General features: G+C 39.3%; 1 protein-coding gene across 1 annotated transcript in view; it reads right to left on the bottom strand.

Annotated features, from left to right (window-relative positions):
- LOC144992519 (cadherin-13-like) overlaps positions 1–21,427 on the bottom strand; it is a 149,438-nt gene that overhangs the window by 20,857 nt on the left and 107,154 nt on the right. Inside the window, exon 3 of the mRNA XM_078949219.1 lies at positions 6,716–6,909. Within this exon, the coding sequence (XP_078805345.1) occupies positions 6,716–6,909 (194 nt within the window). The remainder of the gene's footprint in view (positions 1–6,715; positions 6,910–21,427) is intronic.

The raw sequence follows: 21,427 nt of genomic DNA, 5'->3' as shown, positions 1-21,427 counted from the left end.
ATCTTAAACTGTCTGTGTTGTAACAGAGTTTTATTATTTTTAAGCTTTCATTCTTCTTCCAGAGCCATCAGGCATTAACTGCTTTGACAGAATAGGTGATACTTATTTATTTTTTTCCCCCCACAGATTTTTAAAAACATCTTTGTTATCCATTGTTGACCTGAAAATGTCCTCCATGAAATAATCCCTGCTGTTTCCCATTACTCCTGTCAGAGTCGGGCTTCTCATCTGTCTCTGGTGCAGAAACCAGAGAGAAGCCGTTGACTACATTTAAGGAACCTGAGCCTCATTTCATAATCCAACGTTGAAGCCTCTGAAGAAGCTGTCACTTGATTTTAGCATTTCCAAATGTTTGCAATCACCAACTTGTGCTCTTAACCTTTCAGACTTGCTGTAAGACACACAAAGGCACAGCTCAAAATAGGTTTAAAAAACATGCAATCTGTCAGTTTTTGACAAATAATATCAAAATAAATCACAATTTTAGCGAGTTAGGGTTAGGTGTTATTAGTTAGGTTAGGGTTATTTATAATTTATTTATTTACTTTTTAGGAAGGGAAGGGGCGCACTGGAGGGGGGCGGTGTGCTAGTCCCTAAGGGAAGTCAGGGGATGAATGGTGGGGCTGGACCTCCTGCCCCTTGGGGGTGGTGCCGGGCCCCTTCGTGGACTGTCTCTCTGCGCTGGCGCAACCCTGGCCTCTGCCTGTGGCTGGCCCTCTCCTGGTCCAGCTGGTTGGGCTGGGGAGGATCTGGTTCCCCTTATGAACACACGGTCCACTCTGGTAACATGCATGGATCTCTACCCCCAGTTTACCCCCTATCTGGTATGATTGTTACAGCTTAAAATAATAATTTATTCAAATCAGCGCTTGTATTCCTCACATTCTCCACCTCTCTCCCTTTTATTCTCTTCTACCCCCCCCCCCCCCCACCCCCTCACACTTTGTCCCTCCCCTCTCCACACAAACTAAATTTAACAAATAAATAAAAAATAAAAAAAACAAAAAAAAACAAAAGGGGGTTTATACACATTTACACTCTGATTATCCGAAGATTCATAACTCTTTTTTGTAACAGTAAAACCTGTCCACAAAAGGCCTTCAGCTCTAATCTGTTTGCTCATTGTTGGACAGAACAAGTTAAGAGAAGAAATAAAAAAAAGAGCATTCTTTTAATTTTGATTAGTCCGTTTTTAACCAAAATCAAAAGAAGCTTGTCATTTTCTAGGACACAGTTTCTGTAAAGTGACAAGAGTTCATTAGAAATTCATTCTCTGTTCAATTGGGCCTTCAGCTAGCTTACAGCGCCTCACACCACACACCTAAATGTACTGGTTTAGCAAAGATAGTGGGCAATATTGAGGCAATCTATCCATGTAGTTATGAGTCGAACGCCTGCTCGGACGACGAAAACAATCTTGCATGGCTCTAGTTGCCTAAAAGTGGATGTATCAGAACGGAGCGGAGCAGGGAGCTTAGCGCATTTTTTAACAATTTCATTTTTTTGTCTGCTCCTGATTCACAACAGTTTGAGTAAATTAATACTCATAATTGCAATTTTAAGCTTAGTTTACTTTATATTTTTAATCAATAGAAAAACGGATTAAAAAAAATGTTAAAAACACCAAAAACACAGTTTTCGTTGGAGTGGGTCTTTAAAGGAACTGGTCAGCTGTTTATAATGTGTTTAAATGGTGCTTTAACCCTTGTGCCATCTTAGCTGACCCCACCCTTACATTGACATGTTGTCCCTATGACAAAGGTGGATAAAGGTGGAAAAATTTGATGAAGATCACAAATCATTGAAGAAAAAAGGTTCAGAGCACTGTTTAGTGGGTCTAAATGACCCAACTCCCAATGTTAAAGTGCCTAGGATAGCACAAGGGGTTAAACACATATTTGTACATTGTTATTAAAAGGTTGAGGGAACAATGACCATAATAAAAAATAAAACATTATTAGTGTGAGACAGAGAGAAAAACTGGCTGTGATTTTTTTTTTTTTTTGCTATTGTTGCAGGATGCTATTTTCCCCAAAAAGCATCAATGTGGTCAGAAAGAAAAATACAGAAAAATGCAGAACCGAGATTTTAAACAGGATGCAATATTATATTTCAGTTGTTGCATTAAAATATAAGAAAGTTAACAAAAGCTAAATAAATGGGGGTTTGGACTGGAACTATTTGGACTCTTATCAGCAGTTACATTTGAATGATGCCTGTTTATAGTCCCCGAAGGCACAAAAATGTTCTGAATAAGTGTTGTTCTGCAAAGCACAACCGAAACAATGAGGAACAACTCACAAAAAACAAGTCCATATCGTGGTGCATGCATTTGTTAAATTGAAATGCATTCTTCCATTGCACATATTGATCGTCTGCAAAAAGAGGGGGAATAAATTACTCATTGGATTCAGAGTTTTGCTTCTAATGGGAATCATTCATCAGCCATCTCCCTGTCCTGCTGGGTCTGTGTTACACCAAACCAGCAGCTCGTGCTAACGAATTAAAAAATGATTCACTCCACCTTTGCTCCCGGCACTTATCAATTATCACAAGCCGATATTTTGTTATACAATACCATTTGTTGTGCCAGCAAATTCACCTTGTACATTTCCGGCTTGGATTAGATGGTTGAAAAAGAGAAACCTATAAAGAAAAAAGATGTACCGAGTTGTGCATTAAATGGAAAAAACGATGTAAAAATAATCTAAAAACCGTAACTTTTTAAAAACATTTAGTTTGCTTGGATAATTAAAGCTCCTCAGCCTCAGAGCGGTTCCAGAAGTCACAGCTCCGACTTACTGAAGCTGTTAACGTCAGGCAATACAGATTGCAGCTCTGAACGTGCATTTTAGTAGCTGCCTGAGATGGTGCCAAATTCCAGGTGGTGAGATGATGGTGCTAAGTGCAGGACTGGGGGGAGAGAGGGGGGTCCTCAGGATATGGACGGAGAAAGGAACAATAGATTTTCTGATAAAACGGGTCCCAGAGCTTGAGGGGCTTCAGCAGACTAATTGACAGAGACATAATGAGAGCTTTTAAGCAGCTTGTCTCACAGGAAGACTTTCCCTCTGCCTGCCTCTTTACCTTTGCCACTTGGTATGCGTGATATTTAATTAACAGTTGAAAGATTTCGAGATAAAAAATACAGTGGTACATCTCCTAATGTGAAAGATTGATAAGCACCTGAGATATCAGACTCATTACAAACTTCAACTGGGTGTTTGGTCATCGTTTAGTAAGTTTTAGTGCTGAAAGGGTTCTGTGGTTTAGTTAGGTTTGTTTTTTTTAACTTTCTGTCACCAAGCCAATGGGGCCGCTCCTCTTCATGCCTGTTCTTGAGGAGGGTCACCGGGGCCGGACTTCATGTTCCCTGTCCCTGAAGACTGTTGCCGTTTGTCCCCCTTGGATGTGTTTCCTATTCCAGAGGAGGGTCGCAGAGCCGTTTCCCTATCATGCTTCCTGTCCCCGGGGAGAGCTGTCGGGGCCGCTCCCCTTCATGCCTGCGGTTCTCTGATACCCCACACATCCGTCTGGCTGCAGGAGCCCCAACTATTTTCTGAACATGTTCTTGTTTTGTTCCTCCAGGTCCCCTCCTCTCGGGTGTTTTGGGCATCTGGGATATGGCATTTTGGGGAGGGGAACTGTATGGATTTTGTTCTTTGGTTTGGTTTTTCAGTTGAGTTCTTGGTTTTGGTCATGTTTTTGAGTATTCCCCTATCAATCACTCCAGGTTCATGTTGATCATCCACAGCTGTTTTCATTTCTGTCAGTTCCTCTCAGTCTATTTGAGGGTCTGGTTTTCAGTTCATCCTTGTCAGGAAACCTTATTTTTGTTTAGTCCTTGCTGTGTTTTTCTGTATTGATGTTGCACTTTGGTTATTTATTTATTGGGTATTTATTTGGTGTATTTGAGTTGTTGTTTTTTCAGCTTTAAAATAATAAGGCTGATTGTCGATGCTCCAAACGCAATATTGTTGTTTTAATGACAATAACAAATGAATCTTGAATCTCTGCTTTGCCATCCTATTGGTTTCTCCATGGTTTTTGTTACGTTCCGGTTACATTATTAAATGTTTTAGTTTCTGTTACCAAGCCTGGTCTTCTGCATTTTTTGGTCCTACATCACCAGTTCCTGATAGGTGCAGGCATGTCCAAAGTCTGGCTTGTGGGCCAAACGTGCCTCATCTTCAAATCTCTTCCAGCCCACATGCTGCTGTCATAAAAAGGGCCCCCCGGCACTTTCTTAAAACTATAATTTCTTGATTGTGATTGGCTAAATTACATCTTAAGATGTTTTGATGCGGCAACAACCTGTGCTTACTTGACCATGAGGGGCTAGCCAAAAAAAGGGAAAATAAGATGTTATTTTCCTGTTTATATACTTTAAATTTAGACGTTTACAGTAAGCATTTAATGGTAACTATAATGTATAAGTTTTCATATGAGCCCAGATTTATTGTTGACAAAAGACACTTTTTTTAATTTTATTTCTGGTCTTCAAATCATAAAATCCCAGTAATTTTGGTAAAAAATAAATGTGAAATTATTATTTTTTCTATAATAAGCAATGAAAATTATCCTATGGTATAAAGATGTACCCTAAATACTTCTTTGCATTAACGTTTTATTTTAGGAGTTGAAAGAATGCAGGGTGATTGGATGAACCCTCACACATTTTTACCCCACCAAATATGGCTCTCTTTCCAAACAGTTTGGACACCCCTGTTCTACTGTGTCCTTGGGTTTTCTTAGCATTTTGCCAATATACAATACCAGAAATGCTTTGAAACTCCTCTGCTTTATCACGCTGCCACCATATTTCCACACCTCAACGTCCTCTTCACTTCACACAATCTTATCTTCTGTACTCATTCTGGCATCTCTGCATGCTTTTTCCTGTGCATGGCTTGTAGATAAATGCTATGCTTGCTCTATTACACGATCACAATCAAAATGCTAACCTGGGTTTAACATTTGTTATGGCCCGGGTCTGTCAGGACAAACCTGATAAAAACAAATTTAATCTGTTTTTTATTTTTTTTACTGCATATATTTGCTCTGAAAAAACAGTTTGAATAAACTCCATTGGAGGCCAAATTATTCTCCTGTTTCTGTTACCTGTTGGCCTATCTTAGACTTGGACGATCATCTAGTAATATATTCTAACATATTCTTTTTTGGTATAATTCTATTAGGAATCAGCTGCCTAAGTGCATTAATTTGTTTAAAAAATGTTTCCTGTAGCATCACCTCTGTTTTTTTTTGTGTCATTATGAAAACTAATGATAATTAAAGTTGTATAAGCGTGCTCCACATTTATAAATGATTAGAATGAATCAACATGTGAATGACTGTGACTAAGAATGTATGCCTTTGAACTGATGAATTTGGTTTTAAATTGATTTAATTTGCAATTGAGATGATAGAATGTATAAAAACACAGTTAATGTTAGAAAGGCTGGATTTACATCCACAAGTGAATTTCTGCTGCTAAGCGTCTTGTTTTCTGATTTAGAATAACTGCGTCATTAAGAAAAGAAAAACAAAAACATGCAGGTTATCAGCCTCTGTGACAATGTTATGTAATAAAATGGTTTTCTGGGATTATTTATTTTGAGGTATTTATTCCACTTTAGCTAATCCTATGCTGTTTATTTAAACTTTTTTTCACCCATACTCACCACAGGGAAGCCCTTTACAGGACAAAGACAGGAAATACAATACAATCCTAATCTCCTGAAGATTGTTTATTTCAGGAACAGTTAAAAATCCAAAATAAATCCAGCCTTTTTTCTAAACTAAAACACAACAAACAAAATTGACTAATCCTATCATCCTCCTTCTACGCATTGTACAGTCTGGCTTTGAGAAATAAACTCCCAAAAAGACCTAAAATCATCAACATTACACACGTTCTTTTTGTTTTTTAATGATGTTATTGATAGTAAATTGCACCAACTACTCAACCATTTAACATTTAAATTAATAGTTTATCAAATGCCCTTATGTAACTTAATTGCCATTTTCTTTCCTCTGACAAATTTTGCACAAGTCTGTCATTAATAACTACACATCTTTTGTGAAAAGTTGGTGCATAACAGTTGAATTCAAAATTGAAGGACAGCGGGGATGGCCACAGGGCGTTGGCAGCAGCATCGCCGTCTGGTGATGATTGGATGATTTATAAATGTCTTAGGACGGCGGCCATCCATATCAAGTGCCTCCGGTAGCCGGGTGGTAAATGAAAAATGGGCCATACTGGACCACAGGTCATTCGCAACTCAGATTTTGAGCAGAGATTATAATCTTGTCAATTTACAAGTTTACGAATCTTTAGACGACATGTTTCCCAAGACACCCAACAAGGGCAAAGCCCCAGGGCCCAAAAGAATAAAGTCCACCCACAGCAATGGTTTTCTTTGAATGAAGAGCATCAGTGCATCAATGCCATCTCCCCAGCAGCAGACTTTCATCATCAAAAATATACAAGTATCAATCAAATATTATTTTATTCAATTTATAATGTACACACAAATATGGAACATTTTACATATGTTTTACCTTTTTTTGAGGACTAATTTTCAATATTAGTTATTATGTTTTTGCTAAAATATATGGATAAAATAAATCATTGTTTACTTGATCAGATTAAAAGTAAATGTTTAGGCAAATCTGCAGAATAGAGATTGTTACTCACTCTGAGCGTGTTCACCTGAAGCGGGAGTCCTGTGATTTCCACCTGTGCGATGTCGTCTGCATGAGCACTGACCCCATGAATGAACAGGACTGGCTGACTGTCCACAACATCACGCACAGGAGCCAAATTTAGATCCGCGTCCACATAGAAGCTGGGATCTGACACGTCAAACGTCGCGTTCTTGTTCCCTGCACAGTCATCAAACTCCACTGTAAGAAACACAAAGAACAGGTAGATGTTTTGACATTGTTCTGAACAAAAAATAACAACAACAAAAAAAAAAATTCAGGAATAACGATAATGTCAAGGAAAACAGGCCCCCTTGACAGTCACTGAGGTACCTGCTGTGATGTTAAGAAAAGAACTTGAGGGGCTGTCAAACAAACCATAACAGCAAGAATCTTTCAGATACAAACAAATACCCTGAGGAAATACATAGAACCTGCACGAAGAGCTGACTCAAAGTGTTAGCGATGCTACAAAAGGGAAGCCGTCACTTTTTACTGGCTGATCTACTGCTGATGACCTGCTGTTGCTGTTTTGAAGTCGTTTATACAGTAGAGAATACAGTGACACAGGCTGAGGGAGGAAAGTGTCACCATCATTCCGCCAGCATTGGAATGAAGTACATGTGGTCTGGCAGAGGGAGACAAAGATCCCACCAGGAATTAACCACCCCACCCCATGTTCAGCAACAAGATTCCGCTTCCTCCACAATCCATCCTCCCATCCCTGGTCCCTCACCTCTACTGTTCCTCCCTCAGTGGATCACTAGGGGAGGGTTTGTGTTGATGTTTGCAGAGTGTTATATCAAGTTGTTGAAAAATGAAAATGGATCTGTAAGGTTGCAGTTCAGTGCAAGTGTCAATAGCTGCGGGCGCAAAATATCTTTGATCGGATTAGAATTGAACTGTGTACATGGTCCCACAAAAACTTTGTTTGATTATAACGAACATTTGCATACGCCAAACCTCCGGTCGGAATAAATCATTTGGACATGCGCAAAACTATCTGAAATACCTGAAATGGCCGGTATTTATATTTTCGACCCCACAAGATAGCACAAGGGTTACTTTTCTGCCACGACACTACTGCTCATCATCATCATGTATCAAAGGAGACGTCTGCGTTTTCTTCAGGCCATGGAGCGGCGAGCTCCTTACATGTGGGAGGGGCTACGGATGACGCTGTTTTGGGGAATGGTGGTTGGTGATTTCACAGAGGAGTTGTGGATCCAACAATTCATTAGGTAAATTTATCATCGCAAATCCAATTTTCGCAATTTCATATTCAATGGAACCGCAACTAGTGAAAGAACAAGGAAGGGCAAGAAGGGGTGAAGCAGGGGAGGCACAGACATATCGTCCTACGGAATTTTCCTTTTTTCCATTTAACTAAGAATTTACATCAACTGAGTGAGGTTGGTCTTGATTTTTTTTTGGAGGTTGCTCCCTTTTATTAACAAAACACCAAATGATCCAAACACAAATATCAATGCTGGAAAAAAAATGTATTTTTCCAAAATGACCAAAACTGCAGTTATTACAGCCATAAAAAAGGAAAATGGAATCCTCCCCAATTTGAATTTTAGACCAACTTCTAATCTTTATTTCTAAAACAAAATTATAAAAAAAAAATCGTTTTACTTTTCCAGTCAGGCATCACTCAAAGCACTGCACTTGTTAGAAAAACAACATTTGTGCAAATAAAAGACTCAGGAAAGGCATCAGTTTTGGGGAACTGCTTGATCTAAGAGCAGCCTCTGATGCCATGAACCATAAAATCCTTCTCGACACGCTGGGAAGGGGGCTGGGATTATCAGATACAGTCCACAGTTGGGTCTTAAATGCAGGGGTTATGTTGTTTCCATGGTGATCATACATCCAAGAGGGTGGCCATGTAATGCATAGTTCCTGAGGATTCAATTCTTGGACTTCTGCTTTTGAATTGCACTTTCAGTCTTTCGGATCATGTGGACGGAAATCAACTTTTACAATCTACTAAGGTCTTGTTGCTGCGCAGAGCAGCTACACTCGGATGAAGTCAACCTTCCTCCATTTAAAATCAAAAAAAAATATAGAAGTAAAAAGATTCTGAAGAGCCAAGGTTTAGTGGAATAAAAACAAGCATGAAAACAATGTGAGTATCAGTGTTTACAACAAATCTAGTTAAATACAATAAATAGAAAATACTCTAAAAACAAAATAAAAAGTACACGACAGGGTTTTACCATTTTTTACATTACAAAGTATTCTTCATAAAGCAGTTTCTCCTTTGTTTGGGTTTAGGATGAAAACAACCCTTTTGTCTATTAATGTTCTGTTCACCGATGCATATAAACCAGTTATTTATGAGCAGATTTTTCCATAAGCCTTCTCTTCTAGGAGCACACAAGCAAAATGCCACAATGAATGGTAAGAAAAAAGGAAAAGATGGCAAGAAAAAGCTATAATGCTAAAACCTATATTTTCATTTCAGAAATGCTGACGTAGAAAAGCAAGTCTTACAGCGTTTGGATTTATAAAGTGACAGTTGGGTTCTGCAGGCAGCTCAGCGCACAGCAGGGATGACTACAGTTGTTCAGTATAGCGGCTTACTGCCAAAATTAGCATGCATTTTCAGCAGGAAGGGTTGCAGCATCCAATGGTTGCTTAAAAGGACGAGAAAAAAAAAAACACAGGACAAGGGAGAATTAAATAAACTTCCCAAAATCTGTTTTTACAGATTATCTTTTGTATGTTTCCAACGAAATTACAATGCAGATTATAGAGCCTGATGCAAAGATGCAAGCATGCCTCTAATTTATCAGTTTGAACAAAGGTTTTTTTTTGGGTTTTTTTCCATCAAACTGGTACAAAGTCAAACTGTGAAAGTCCACGACCTGTTTTTTCTGATAATTAAAACTCCGCTGACCAGTGTTTCTCAAAGCTTTCATTTGACACACTTAACCTTTGTGACCGTTTCGTCTTAATCTCCTTCCCTGCAGAAGGTTTTGAAGTCTTTCAAGACTGGATAGAATCATTCCCCGCCGTCTGATTGATGAACGGAGGAGGAAGATAAAAACTGGAGTGAAGAACGGGAAAAATAAAACAACGGATGGAGGGAGCAGTGCAGAAAATAACAGAAAAGGAAACGCCGCAATGGACAATGGAGGAGAGCTACAAAGTCAACAACCTCTTCTCCAGGGAAACAGCTCATCTTACAGCTCAACTCTCACTTCCAAGTCAAAGCATGAAAGATGTGTTCATTTCCATTCCCATTACAAGGCTCAGATTTATTTCAATAACATGGGCCGGCTCTTTAGAGTCTGCAAATTGCAGCGCCAGTGTCAGAGGCATTTCAAAGGCAGCCAAAGAGTGTTTGATGGTATTCTAATGTTGTCAGGTTTGGGGGGGATTTTAGAAGAGAGCATGTTGAGCTGATGGCTTTGAAGTCAGACAACAATGACAGAATACAACTTACCCCACTCAGCATCAGCACCACCACACCCCGACGTCTTTTCAGCTCGGGATTGAAAGAGCAGAGCACAACACGGATAAGGGTCATTAAAACCCCTAACTGGTGATTCAGAATGAAAAGCAGGGTTAGGAGAGGCTCTTTAACTTCCTCTGCAAGTTCGACTTTCAAGTTCCATGTAGGCCAAAAATTCCCCACTGAGCCCATGAATGTGCACTGTTTATCTGGGAAATGATGAAAAAACGTGGTATTATAAGGAAACCGTGTTGTGACCATGACAACATTTAAAAAACATGTATCAGATAATCTTAAAACTGTATTTCTGAACGTTTATCTATTCAAATCGTTGTGAATCAGGAGCGGACGAAAGAAATCATATTTGTGACGTAGGAAATACACTGGGCTGGCCACAACTAATAGATCCCTAGATGTCTTTGTTTTCTGTCTGAGCTGGAATCTGGGTCAAAACTGTACGGCTTGATGGCTCCAATATCGTTTTTGTTGCACTGCCACTGTTAGGTTGGGGGTGTGAGGGGCTGTAAGCTTGCGGGAGGGCACATAATCATAGACCTGTCAGTGTGGACAGGAAGGGGGGTCAGGTTATTACGCACCAACAGTTCCAGCAGCTAATGAACTCCTGCCGCTCTACAGAAACTATGTCCTGGAAAATTACAGAACTTTGGATTCCGGCTAAAAACGGGATAGTCAAAGCGTTCACATGGGAACGCTTTGAAAATAGATCAAAAGATGATTGAAGTGGTACTTTAAAGGATTGAACTACAGACAAATGGTTATTTCTTTATTGAACAGGTATTACTTTTCATTTAGAGGATGTTTTACTAATTGATTTTAAGATTTACAGTTAATTTGTTTTGGCAGGGATCTCTCATTTAACACACAATAGACAAAATCCGAAAAAATACTGATTTTTTTTTTTTTAGTTTCTCTAGATGTTTTAAGGCTGTGAAACCACGAAATACACTTTCTATTCCTTTCTCAAACAGACATTAACATTTTCATTCTTTTCTCTCTTGTTTGAAATCTCAAAGTTCAAACCTCAGGACTCAGGCTGTAAAAACGAAATTCACTAAAAAATCTGCAAGGTGTTGTGTCTACTGCACTCGCATTGCCAAACAAAGAGACTCCTACTTTATTTGTTTTATGGATGCACCAGAGTATTTTATTTTATTTTATTCAACCTTTATTTTACCAGGAAGTGCCATTGAGATAAGATCACAATAAAAACAAATTTAAAACAAAATAAATTAGAAATAAAATACAAATATGATACAATACAATATGAATAATATAACAAAAGTTTGTTGTATTAATATAAAATAAGCTGAATTCTGTCATGGCTAACATGCCACATGGGAGTTTCTGCTGCTCATTTCTAAAAACACTGATCACCAAGTGAGATCACGCGTGAGGAAACAATGCCAGGCATTCTTCAAAGCTCCTGAATGCTTCTGAGACACTTCTCTCCGTTGACATATTTGCTGTTTTCCCATCATAAGGAAGTTGAAATCTTTATTTGGTTTCCACCAACACAAGTCAAACTTCACCTTCCATTCCTGACGTGTGTGAACACCTTCACGTTTTTGCCTCTAGAGTTGGGAGCAGCTTTACTCAATGCTGAACTCGTGAGCTGCATGCAATCAGTCTGCCATGCTTTCAGTAGTGACTCACTTGGCAGCTTATGATTACCTTTGATGCAACAACAGGAAGGGTGCCATGACTGCATAGGAGCAGAAACAGTGAGAAAGGTGGAGGAGTATGCAAGAGAGAGCAGCATACAGCGAGCTGCAAATCAACGGTGTGACTGCAAGGAGCTGGGAAGAAAAACTAACAAGAACATGTGGAGCAGTGGTGAGCAGATGTAGAAATAAACACGGTGAAAAAGGAAGTTTCTGCACTGTATGAGGTAAATGGGGTTAGCACACAAAACTGCAATGTGAGCATTTTCCTGTGACTTTTAGTCATGCTATAAAAACAACTACAGCGTGCCCCACAATGCAGCAAACACCAAGATTTTACACTTTCACTGAACGGGTTCCACCATCTAGCAGCCTTTTTTTGCAGGATCATAGTCAAGCTTACAGGAGACGATGCTGTGAATCTCAGTCTCATCTTAAAATAAAATCATAAAAGCCAAATTTAGTTTAAGTTTAACTCAGATCTCAGTCACACCAGACACTGCTTTGTCTTTGTCAGATGCAGGTAACTGTAAAAGTCTAATGATACAGTTCAATATCATCTGCACAATTATGACAAACTGTTCCAACACTACAAAACACAATTGGCTTGGCAAATTTTTGTCCTCTGACTTCTTGTTCCAAAGGTGTGTTCATAAACCTGCTGCTCCCACCCTGTGTGGGAGGAGCTACCATCAAAGGTTTTTAGCTTCATCGCTACATGGAAGATACAAATGGTGTTGAGATTAGGTTTATTTTATTTTTGTTGACGAGCTCTACAAGTCAAATCAAACTTTATTTATTAAAAGCGCTTCTAATGCACTGCACAGGTCAAAGTGCTTCACATTAAAAGACAAAAACATACACTGGTGTTGCAATAAAAACCCAACCCACCCTTCACCCTCCTCTCTGTTAGCACATGACCCCACCAACAATGAATACTTGTAAATTACAGAATATTGGTAATCTCTTCATACCAGGGCCCAGCTCGGTCACAGGCACATCGCCGCAGTGCTCGACAACAGGATCGGTAATCGCGCCTCCATGTCAGAGATCATTCAGACTCTCCCAATAAGATGCGTTGCTGTCCCGCAACAGTCCAAGGCCGGAATACAATAATAATGAAATTAAGAAATCTTTTTTTTCATTATTGTATCCATACAAATTAGAAAAAAAAAAAAAAAATCAGGAGAACAAGCTGCAACGATCAACCGTAGACTTTAGCTGCTGATTACATCATCACCACGCCACTGACAAAACTGAGTTCCACCAAATTTTCCCCAAAGTTCTGACATTTGGAATATTCTGCCCAAAATGTGCTGTCTCTAAAAAACTGTGCCGAGCCAAACATTCAAAACACATCACCGGACCTTTTACTGTGTTTTACATCATTTTATCAGTGTGTGGTCATATTATGAACATTGAATGGAAGCCCCTGCATCGCCAGTCACGTTGGGTGGAAATGTATCTTACGTGTGCGTAAATTGACCCAAAGGGAGCATGTACAGTACAAGCTGAAAAAAGCAGAGGTCCAAGAATCGAACCCTGAGGCACCCCGAATGTCAGAGTCACGCTTTCTGATTTATAATCATGAATAAAAACAGTTCTCCTGCCTTCAGGATTAAATCTGACTCAACTGTTGACTGTACCTAAACATACCTCAACCTATCCGACATGTCAAGCAGAACTCGATTTTCCACAGTATCAAAGACTGCACTCACGCCAATTAGTGCTATCAGTGATGTTTTTTTAGGTTTTTGGTCAAAAGTTTATTATTAGAATAAAAAAAATCATGTACTTTACAAACCGAGACAAAGCTCAATTCAAAACTTTCAACATATCATTGAAGAAAAATGGAAAAGGAACAGTGTAACATCGACATTCCTTTTTCTTTTTTTAGAGAGAGCTTTTACATTGGTTCCAGTCTTTTCCGTGAACACAAAAATTGAATTTCTTTTCTCCGAGCTGTCAAGACCTTAAGTTTTGCTTTGAGGTCTTTTGAAGACTATTTTCTGTCTTGTAACAAAATGTCAAGTCTCCATGATGGGAGCGATGTGAATCCGAGGAGTAATTCTGAAGGCAGCAGCCTGGGTGTGTTCGAGCTGATAGCTGCCACATCTAACCAGGCAGACAATGCTCACCCTTACAAAAGTGAAAAAGATAAATAAATAAAAAATAGACTGCTCAGGAGAACACCATTCTCAAATAATCACCTGACATTAGAGAGAGCTGCTGTAGGGAATGTATTTACACCCTGAATTGAATTTTACCCAAAGTTTCCTGTGGCGGAGCATTGTGTAAGGCCCATTACTGGGATTCAATAGTAAAAAGGCTTGGGTTCATCTCACGACGCGAAAATTCTGACAGACTTTACCCTCCGCAGCTGTCCCAACAGCACGTCCTTTCATCTGGACTTTGGGAAATGGTTTAACCTCTCTATCTGTACAATCAATGTAACGTTTCTCCCATGTGAGGTGGCAGTATGCTGCTCATCAGGTGAGGCAGGAAAAGTTATGGTAATTCTATTTTGATGTAAGCTGCTGTCCGCTGCTGTATGGCACAGACCAAAGCCAATTAAAGCAGTTACTTTCTGATCTGAAGCAGTATCAAAGGGTTCTCGTCTGCAATGTTTAAAGGTCAGGCCAGCAGGCTAAATCTTTTTATTCCGTCTTTTCCTCCCCCTCTCCTCAGCTTCAAATTCCTCTGTTGTCTTGAGTTCTTAGCATTTCTTCTGTTTTTTGACTTTTGTATGAACCAAAACTTTTCTCCGTTTAAGGGTATAAATCTACAGGGTTCTGGTGCTTAGAGATATGTGTCCTTTACTGTGATACATTCAGAAAGAGCCCTTCCCTCTTTGCAAAAAGCTGACCACCTCAGAATCCAGAACCATTTTCACTCATCTTTTTGGGTGCAAATAAAATGAACTGTACTTTCTGTCATCAGACTTCAAAAGGGACCAGTGTTTTTATCCAAGCGTTTCTGCAATGCTGCTGCATGGGAAGCAGTGAAAATTAGGAAAGCAAAAGCTAGGGTATGCACTAAATATATAAAAATGCAATCTTTTAGTTGCACCAAGACAAAAGGAGTTTGAGAAAAACAAACTCTGAAAAGGTTTGAACGTGCCTGCCTGAATTTATTTTTTATTTGTTTGATACAAGGACAGCACATATTAATAAATATTCCTTTTTCATCTGCAGTTCCTGGCTATATGTTAAAATCACCCTAAAAGATCAAGATAAAATTACATTTTTACACAACCTTACGTAGATAAATTAAACTAAACTAAACGCCTTGAAAGTCACTCTCTAAAGCCATCAATAACCAAACAAACTTACACTTCAGTGTTTCCCTTCGTAAACCAGAAATCCTTTCTAAACGCTGGGTCCATGGACTCATAAAGGCAGCCGTTGACTTGTATTAGCCTGATAACTTTAGTCAAGCTTACAGAAAGAAAGCTTGCCTTTGATGTTATCCTATTATGCATGTTCCAAGACTCAAATAAAAAAGAAATTCTGAAAGTTACGGATTTGTTGTTGAACATTTGCTTGATACCAAGTCATCCTCCCTTTTTTTATTCATCATAAATCCACTCAGAAACATGCACACGAGAATAACGTTAAAGAAAAAGCAGCAATAAATTCAAAAGCTGTGGTCACGCCATAGAATTCTTCATAGGCAATAGTGACGTTTCTCTAAAACCTAGAAGGAACATCGTGTAAATACAATAGTCACAGGTATTCAGTGAAGTAGTAAAACTGTTGTGTTGAGGTAGAATTACTCTTTATTTTTCACAATATATGAGATAACATAAATGTGATTTTAAGGGCAGAATGAAAATGTGTATATGCCATTTCTGTTTCAAAATCCTGATAATAAGAAGAATTGTGTGCATCTTAATGATTAATAAACTTAGAGCTTTTATTTTTGTACAAGCAAAGTAATTTAAGACTTTGCCATATGAGTAAGATGTGTTTGAGGACTTTTTTTAAGTCTACCAATGATTCAAGTTTTCTTCAAACCCCTTGACTTTGATTTAGGTTTTAATGGCTGCAGCAGAGTTAGCAGCAGTGAAACTCTTCCATGCAATAGCTCAGCTTTTGCATATGCCAGATGTTAAGCTGCATGGGAGTTGCATATGAATTTGCAGCTGCATCATAATGACAAGACTGGAAAACAAATTCAGATTTTACAGCTTTCTTGGCAGCACTGCACTCTGCAGACTTAGCTAAGCTATTTTCCATTTGCTGTTCTGTAACAGTATCAAAAAAATGTTTTCAGAGCGCAAAATTATAATAAACTGAATTTCTGTTGTTATATATTTTACAACTTCGCTGATATTTGTGTAATGACAATTTTAGGCACAAAAATGAAAACAAGCAGGATCGTTTAGACTTATTTTTCTTGATTCATTCATATTTTCTGGGCACTTTGTTTTGGCATAGTTGCAAATAAGCAGAATTTAATCACCAGTTTTAAAACATCTCTTTGTTTTTCTGATGATAATTTAATCTTTATGCAGAAAGATAGAAATATATTTTTTATTTGCATCAGGCCCCCACTTAGGGGGTTTTCAACATTTATCAACAACTATTGTTTTTTTCCAGAGGACTCACAGTAAAATCATATAATATATGCATTTATTTGCGTTGAATTTGCATGATTTACCTACAAAAATCAGTCAGTATTCTTCAGTAATTGGGGCAGAGCAGACAGGAGTGTGGAGGTAAGAGAATATCGTTTCTTAACACTTATCGGACAAGTTGAATATATATTAATTGCTGTGCAGGCTAGAAATGTTTAGTCGACAAACTTTAGAGTTGGGTGTTCCAAGGTTACAGCTGCTTAAAGAATAACATGTTTAAGTCTCCATTTTAAACTCAAAATAGCATTTCTTGCCTGAGTTTTATGTGGAAATGAAAAAAAGCTAAATGAAAACATATCAGGCTACCTGGGAAACTGAGAAACCCCTAAGGTAAGTCTGACAAGGTTAACAACAACAGCAATTTTGAAAAAGGTGACTGAGGTTTATTCAAGCACCACTGCAAACTTCAATAAGCCGGTGTTTGGCATTTTGTGTTAGTGCTGATGTGTCAGATGTCAGACGAAGACAATGACGAATGACAAAAGCAGTAGAATGTACACTACAGTAAAGAAAATCAACTGATCACTCAGGTCTACAGATGGGTAGTGCTTGGATTTTATCTAGTGTCTGTGCAGAATCGGTACTTTTAAAACAGTTCTGGTGCCTAAATGGTGCTCCAACTGGTGCTTCAAAATTTAAAATGAAGCAAACTTTTTCCAAAAACATTTAGGTGTGAAAAGCAGCACAAGAGGAAGGTGAAGGAGAGGGCTTGAACAACAGTCTGCACTAAACACAGATTTCTTCGCTCATCGCCATTATGTTGGTCTTTTTTGGGAGCGTTGTTCCCCATTCCGCTCCGTGACCACATACTGTGTATAAGAACAAGCCTTGTATATCCAGCTGAGCAAATCTTTTTCGATGGAGTTGATAGCATTGATGGGTAATTAAAGATTTTTAAATGGTTCTTTGAAAACATCTTTCACCATTCAATTATAACTGGATATTAGAATCATGGCTATTTCCATGTTTATATCTATGGATATGCATTACACACTAAAACACTTGACATTGCTGTTTGGACATGTAGCAGACAAGTATCTCATTGCGTTGCAGTCCCATCATGCCCTTCTCGTTAAAAGCCACAATTTTTTACAAAGAATACTACATCGTACAATCCATTCAAAATCTGCAAAACCTCCTCATCATATTGATGAAATTATCGTGGTTTCCTTGTGTGATTGACTATAGAAAAAAATGTTCACTTCCTCTCAGCGTGTATCATTAATTATCATGTAAATTAGATCATCTATTTATAGTCAGTTGTATTTCCAAGAGCGCACGCACTAATATCTAATGCCATAGTAGATACCAATAAGACAAAAAAATAAAAAATAAAAAGGAAACTAAACTAAAAAATAATTAATTTAACCCAGTTAGGTTTCAGTAGAGACGACTGTTCGAGACGACATCGAGACAACTGTTGTTGTAAATTTGGGCTATACAACTAAAATTGAATTGAATAGAAATTTTTGCTACTTCTTGTAATGTAAAATTTTAGCCTCAGTCATGACTACCTTTACAGATGGATATGGGTGGTTTTCTGGCAAAAAAACAGCAGACCAGTGTATTTAATGCAGGTGACCCGCACAAAATATCAACATCATAGACGGCTTGGTGAACCCATGGGGGCAAAATGTTCATGCACAATATTTTTTTAAGGGCATAGTGTGGAACGGTCGTAGTGAACAACTAAGCAACATGTAAGAGTAAAGTGTGAAATCCTGCTCACTGTACAAATAGACCCATTACTGCGGTTAGCGCGATAAGTGCACACTCCTTGCTTGCAGCCTGATGTTTAGAAATTAGGAAATTAGACAATCAGTGAAGTTTGTGTGGACATCCTACGCGCCCATGAGTGCAGCATTTGTGCACGGTCAGTAAGGAACCAGTACTCGCACCTTGCCAACATCTAGAGTGTACGACAGGACACTGTACGACACCATCACCTATACGTAATAAGTGCGTACTCCTTCCATTAGCCTTCCAAATACTTCCCGATAAATTACCAAACGCATGACAATGGTATGTTCCAATTTCAGGAGGTGGCTGTACAACCCTCAAGGGAACTGCAAGACTCACCTGCATTCCCCTTAAGATAGCGGCTTCTCATCTCTACGACCCTCCACAGACCCAGACAACCCAAAATACCAACAGTTTTCTAACAGACATCTACAAATATCCAAAGACTAGATGGCCACAGGCAGACGTGTAGGAGATCTCTATATACAAATGTTTTTCATTATTGGTAGACCTCCAATAAAGTAACAAAATAGAGTTATCTGAGATGTCCAGTAGACTTCTACAGTAGACTGATATTAGTTCTAATGATATAAAACCATAAGATGGATATCGCTTTAAGCTGTTCTTAAAAAGATCCCCAAAAAAAGTCGACAAAGTCTTTATTCCATTATTATTAGACAAATTAAAGCATCGGCCTCTCATTTATAATGTCCATTTTGTGAATATGAGCGCCTTTTTTTTTTTCTTCAAAGAGTTCTAAATTGGCCTTCTTGTACTAACAATTACAATCACTGCTGAGCAATTATACTTTTTCATTTTTTGACTATGAAATGGTTCAAAGCCTGGGGGCTGTGAAAATATTTTTTGGCACATTTTTATTGACCGGAAGAATGAATGGAACACAAAAAAGCTTTGCCGTGGCCTTTAATAACTGCTCAATGTTTGAAACCTCCTTTCAACAAAATCCTGTGATTAGTTTTGTTTCAAGCAAAATCACAGGTTGGATATTATCTGGCTGTCTATCAAGCATTACATTATTTCCACATTAGCCGCTGCAGAGCCTTCAATTTGTGCACAGCGCTGGCGGTTGTTCTGAGCTGCAATATCAGGATTATCTGACTGTCAGACACGGCATGTACCAAAAGACAGTCGCCCTGTGCAATAAGAATGCTGCATTTGCAATTAAATCTTTTCAAATGTTCCTGGAAGGCGAAACAGAGGGAGCAATCTGATTAGCTGTTTTGATGCAGGAGCTCAGCAAGAGCTGCTCTCTGCCTGCCATGTTGGTGGAGAGTGTCTGTGAATCTGTAAAACAAATCCACTGCATTACATGGTGCTGAGTTTGTGATCATGTAAATGATGAATGTGGCCTCATGCTTTTCCCACAATGCAAAGTACCACATGCACCTGTACTATATGTAAATGAGTTCAAAGCAGAAACAGGCAATTTTAAGTCTGGTTCATCTTTTATAAAGTAAAAAAAAAAACAGCTATCTTGCTACAATCAAATCATTTTAATCCAACACGTGTTGTTTCCATACAAAAAGGCACAAAGATCAAAGACTCACAAATCTATAAACAAGCATAACTTCACACTCGTTGACATCCAGCAATGCATGGGTACCCAGCAATACGTTTTAATACATTTAAGGAGATCGATAGGCTTTCAAGAAGCCGGTAACACCCAGGTTGAGTCCCTGAGGCTCTAGCCAAGTTACTCAGCACTTTTCTTGACCACTCCAGAGAGGCCATTCTGGGCTTTGAGCCAAGAGCCAAAGACTGGAAAGCAGGAATTGGACAAGAGCGAAACTTTGGACCATAAGTTTGGAAGCTGCTCTATCACTTCCATGGCAGGACCCATTATTATCCTCTTAGTGAAAGCATAGTTCATCTGAAATGTCTGGCTGAAGGTCCCGCTGATGTTTATCTGCAGATTGAACTGGACTGTGAAGCACTTAAAGAGTAGCACATGCTCACACAGTATCCATCAGTCACCAAATCTGCAAGTTGTCCCACTTAAAAGATGAGAGATTTCTACTATTTGACTATTAAAGACTTTAAGTGAAAATAAGTTTCAACAAACGAATCAGAATTCTGTCCCTCACAGACCTGTTTCTTCTTCTTTAAGAAGCACTTCTATCCTTCACTCTTCATATGTATTAATGTACCGGTAATCTATTTCAACTGGTAAACTGTATAAAAGAAACCCTCAATAAGTCAGAGTATAACCTCCCCATCATAACCAAAGAGCTGTCCAACAACACCAGACTGTAGACCGAAAGCAGACTGAGATGAACCAATCTGCACAATAATTAAGCATCTTGGCGAGAAGAGATCAACTGCTGAAGCAAATATTAGAAAAATGAAGAAATACAAGATCAATGCGACAATCTGCCTCTACCTGGAGCTCCATGCCAGATCTCACCTGGTGGGGAACAAATCATCTTGAGAACGGTGAGAACACAGCCCAGAACTAAACTGGGGGAATGATCAATGATCTGAAGAGGCCTGGGACCACAGCAACAAAAGGTAACTATAGTAACACTCAAACACCATCGTGGATTCAAATCACGACCCCCTGTTTAAGACAGATCATGATAAAAACTGTCTAAAAGTATTTATATCTTCATGTGTATGAAATAGAATAATATAAACATGTAAACACTATTGTTCATTCCAATTGTGGCTCCATTGCTTCAGTAAAAATCACTTTTCTTTTAATAAAATATATTCAACAAGCTAGGATCCCAGCATAGAGAAGCCTTAACCTCCCAAACAAGAAAACAGGGTGACAGAATAACCATAGATGTTTGTAAAAAATGTCAGAGATGCGGGGTCTGGGGTGGGGTGGGGTGGGGGGCTTGTCGGCCCTGTCCTGTGGGGGGGCGTTCTGGGGGGGGGGGGGGGGGGGGGGGCATTATTAGTACGGGTCGGGGGGGGCTAGCGGGTCGGGGTCTCCGCTGAGGCAATCGGTGGTTGCCTCGGCCGGTTGGCCTCCTCGGTCCCGTCGAGGCCTGACCAGAGCTCTTCTAGGGCCGGCGTCTGGGGGTGGGGGCCTGGGCTTGCTCCGGGGGGGGGCGACGCTTTCTGGCTCCTCTCTCTCTGTGTGGGGTGGGTGGTGCCGGGCCTGGGGTGTCGGCGCCTCCGGGGGTGGGCCCCTGGGCTGGGTGGCCCTGGCCCCTTTGCTGGGGGTGG

The sequence above is a fragment of the Oryzias latipes genome, chromosome 6 (assembly GCF_053564925.1).
Source record: "Oryzias latipes strain Hd-rR chromosome 6, Olatipes_Hd-rR_3.1".
Taxonomy (NCBI): domain Eukaryota; kingdom Metazoa; phylum Chordata; class Actinopteri; order Beloniformes; family Adrianichthyidae; genus Oryzias; species Oryzias latipes.
Note: the sequence above shows the minus strand (reverse complement) of the source record. Positions and strands in the feature narration are given on the sequence as shown.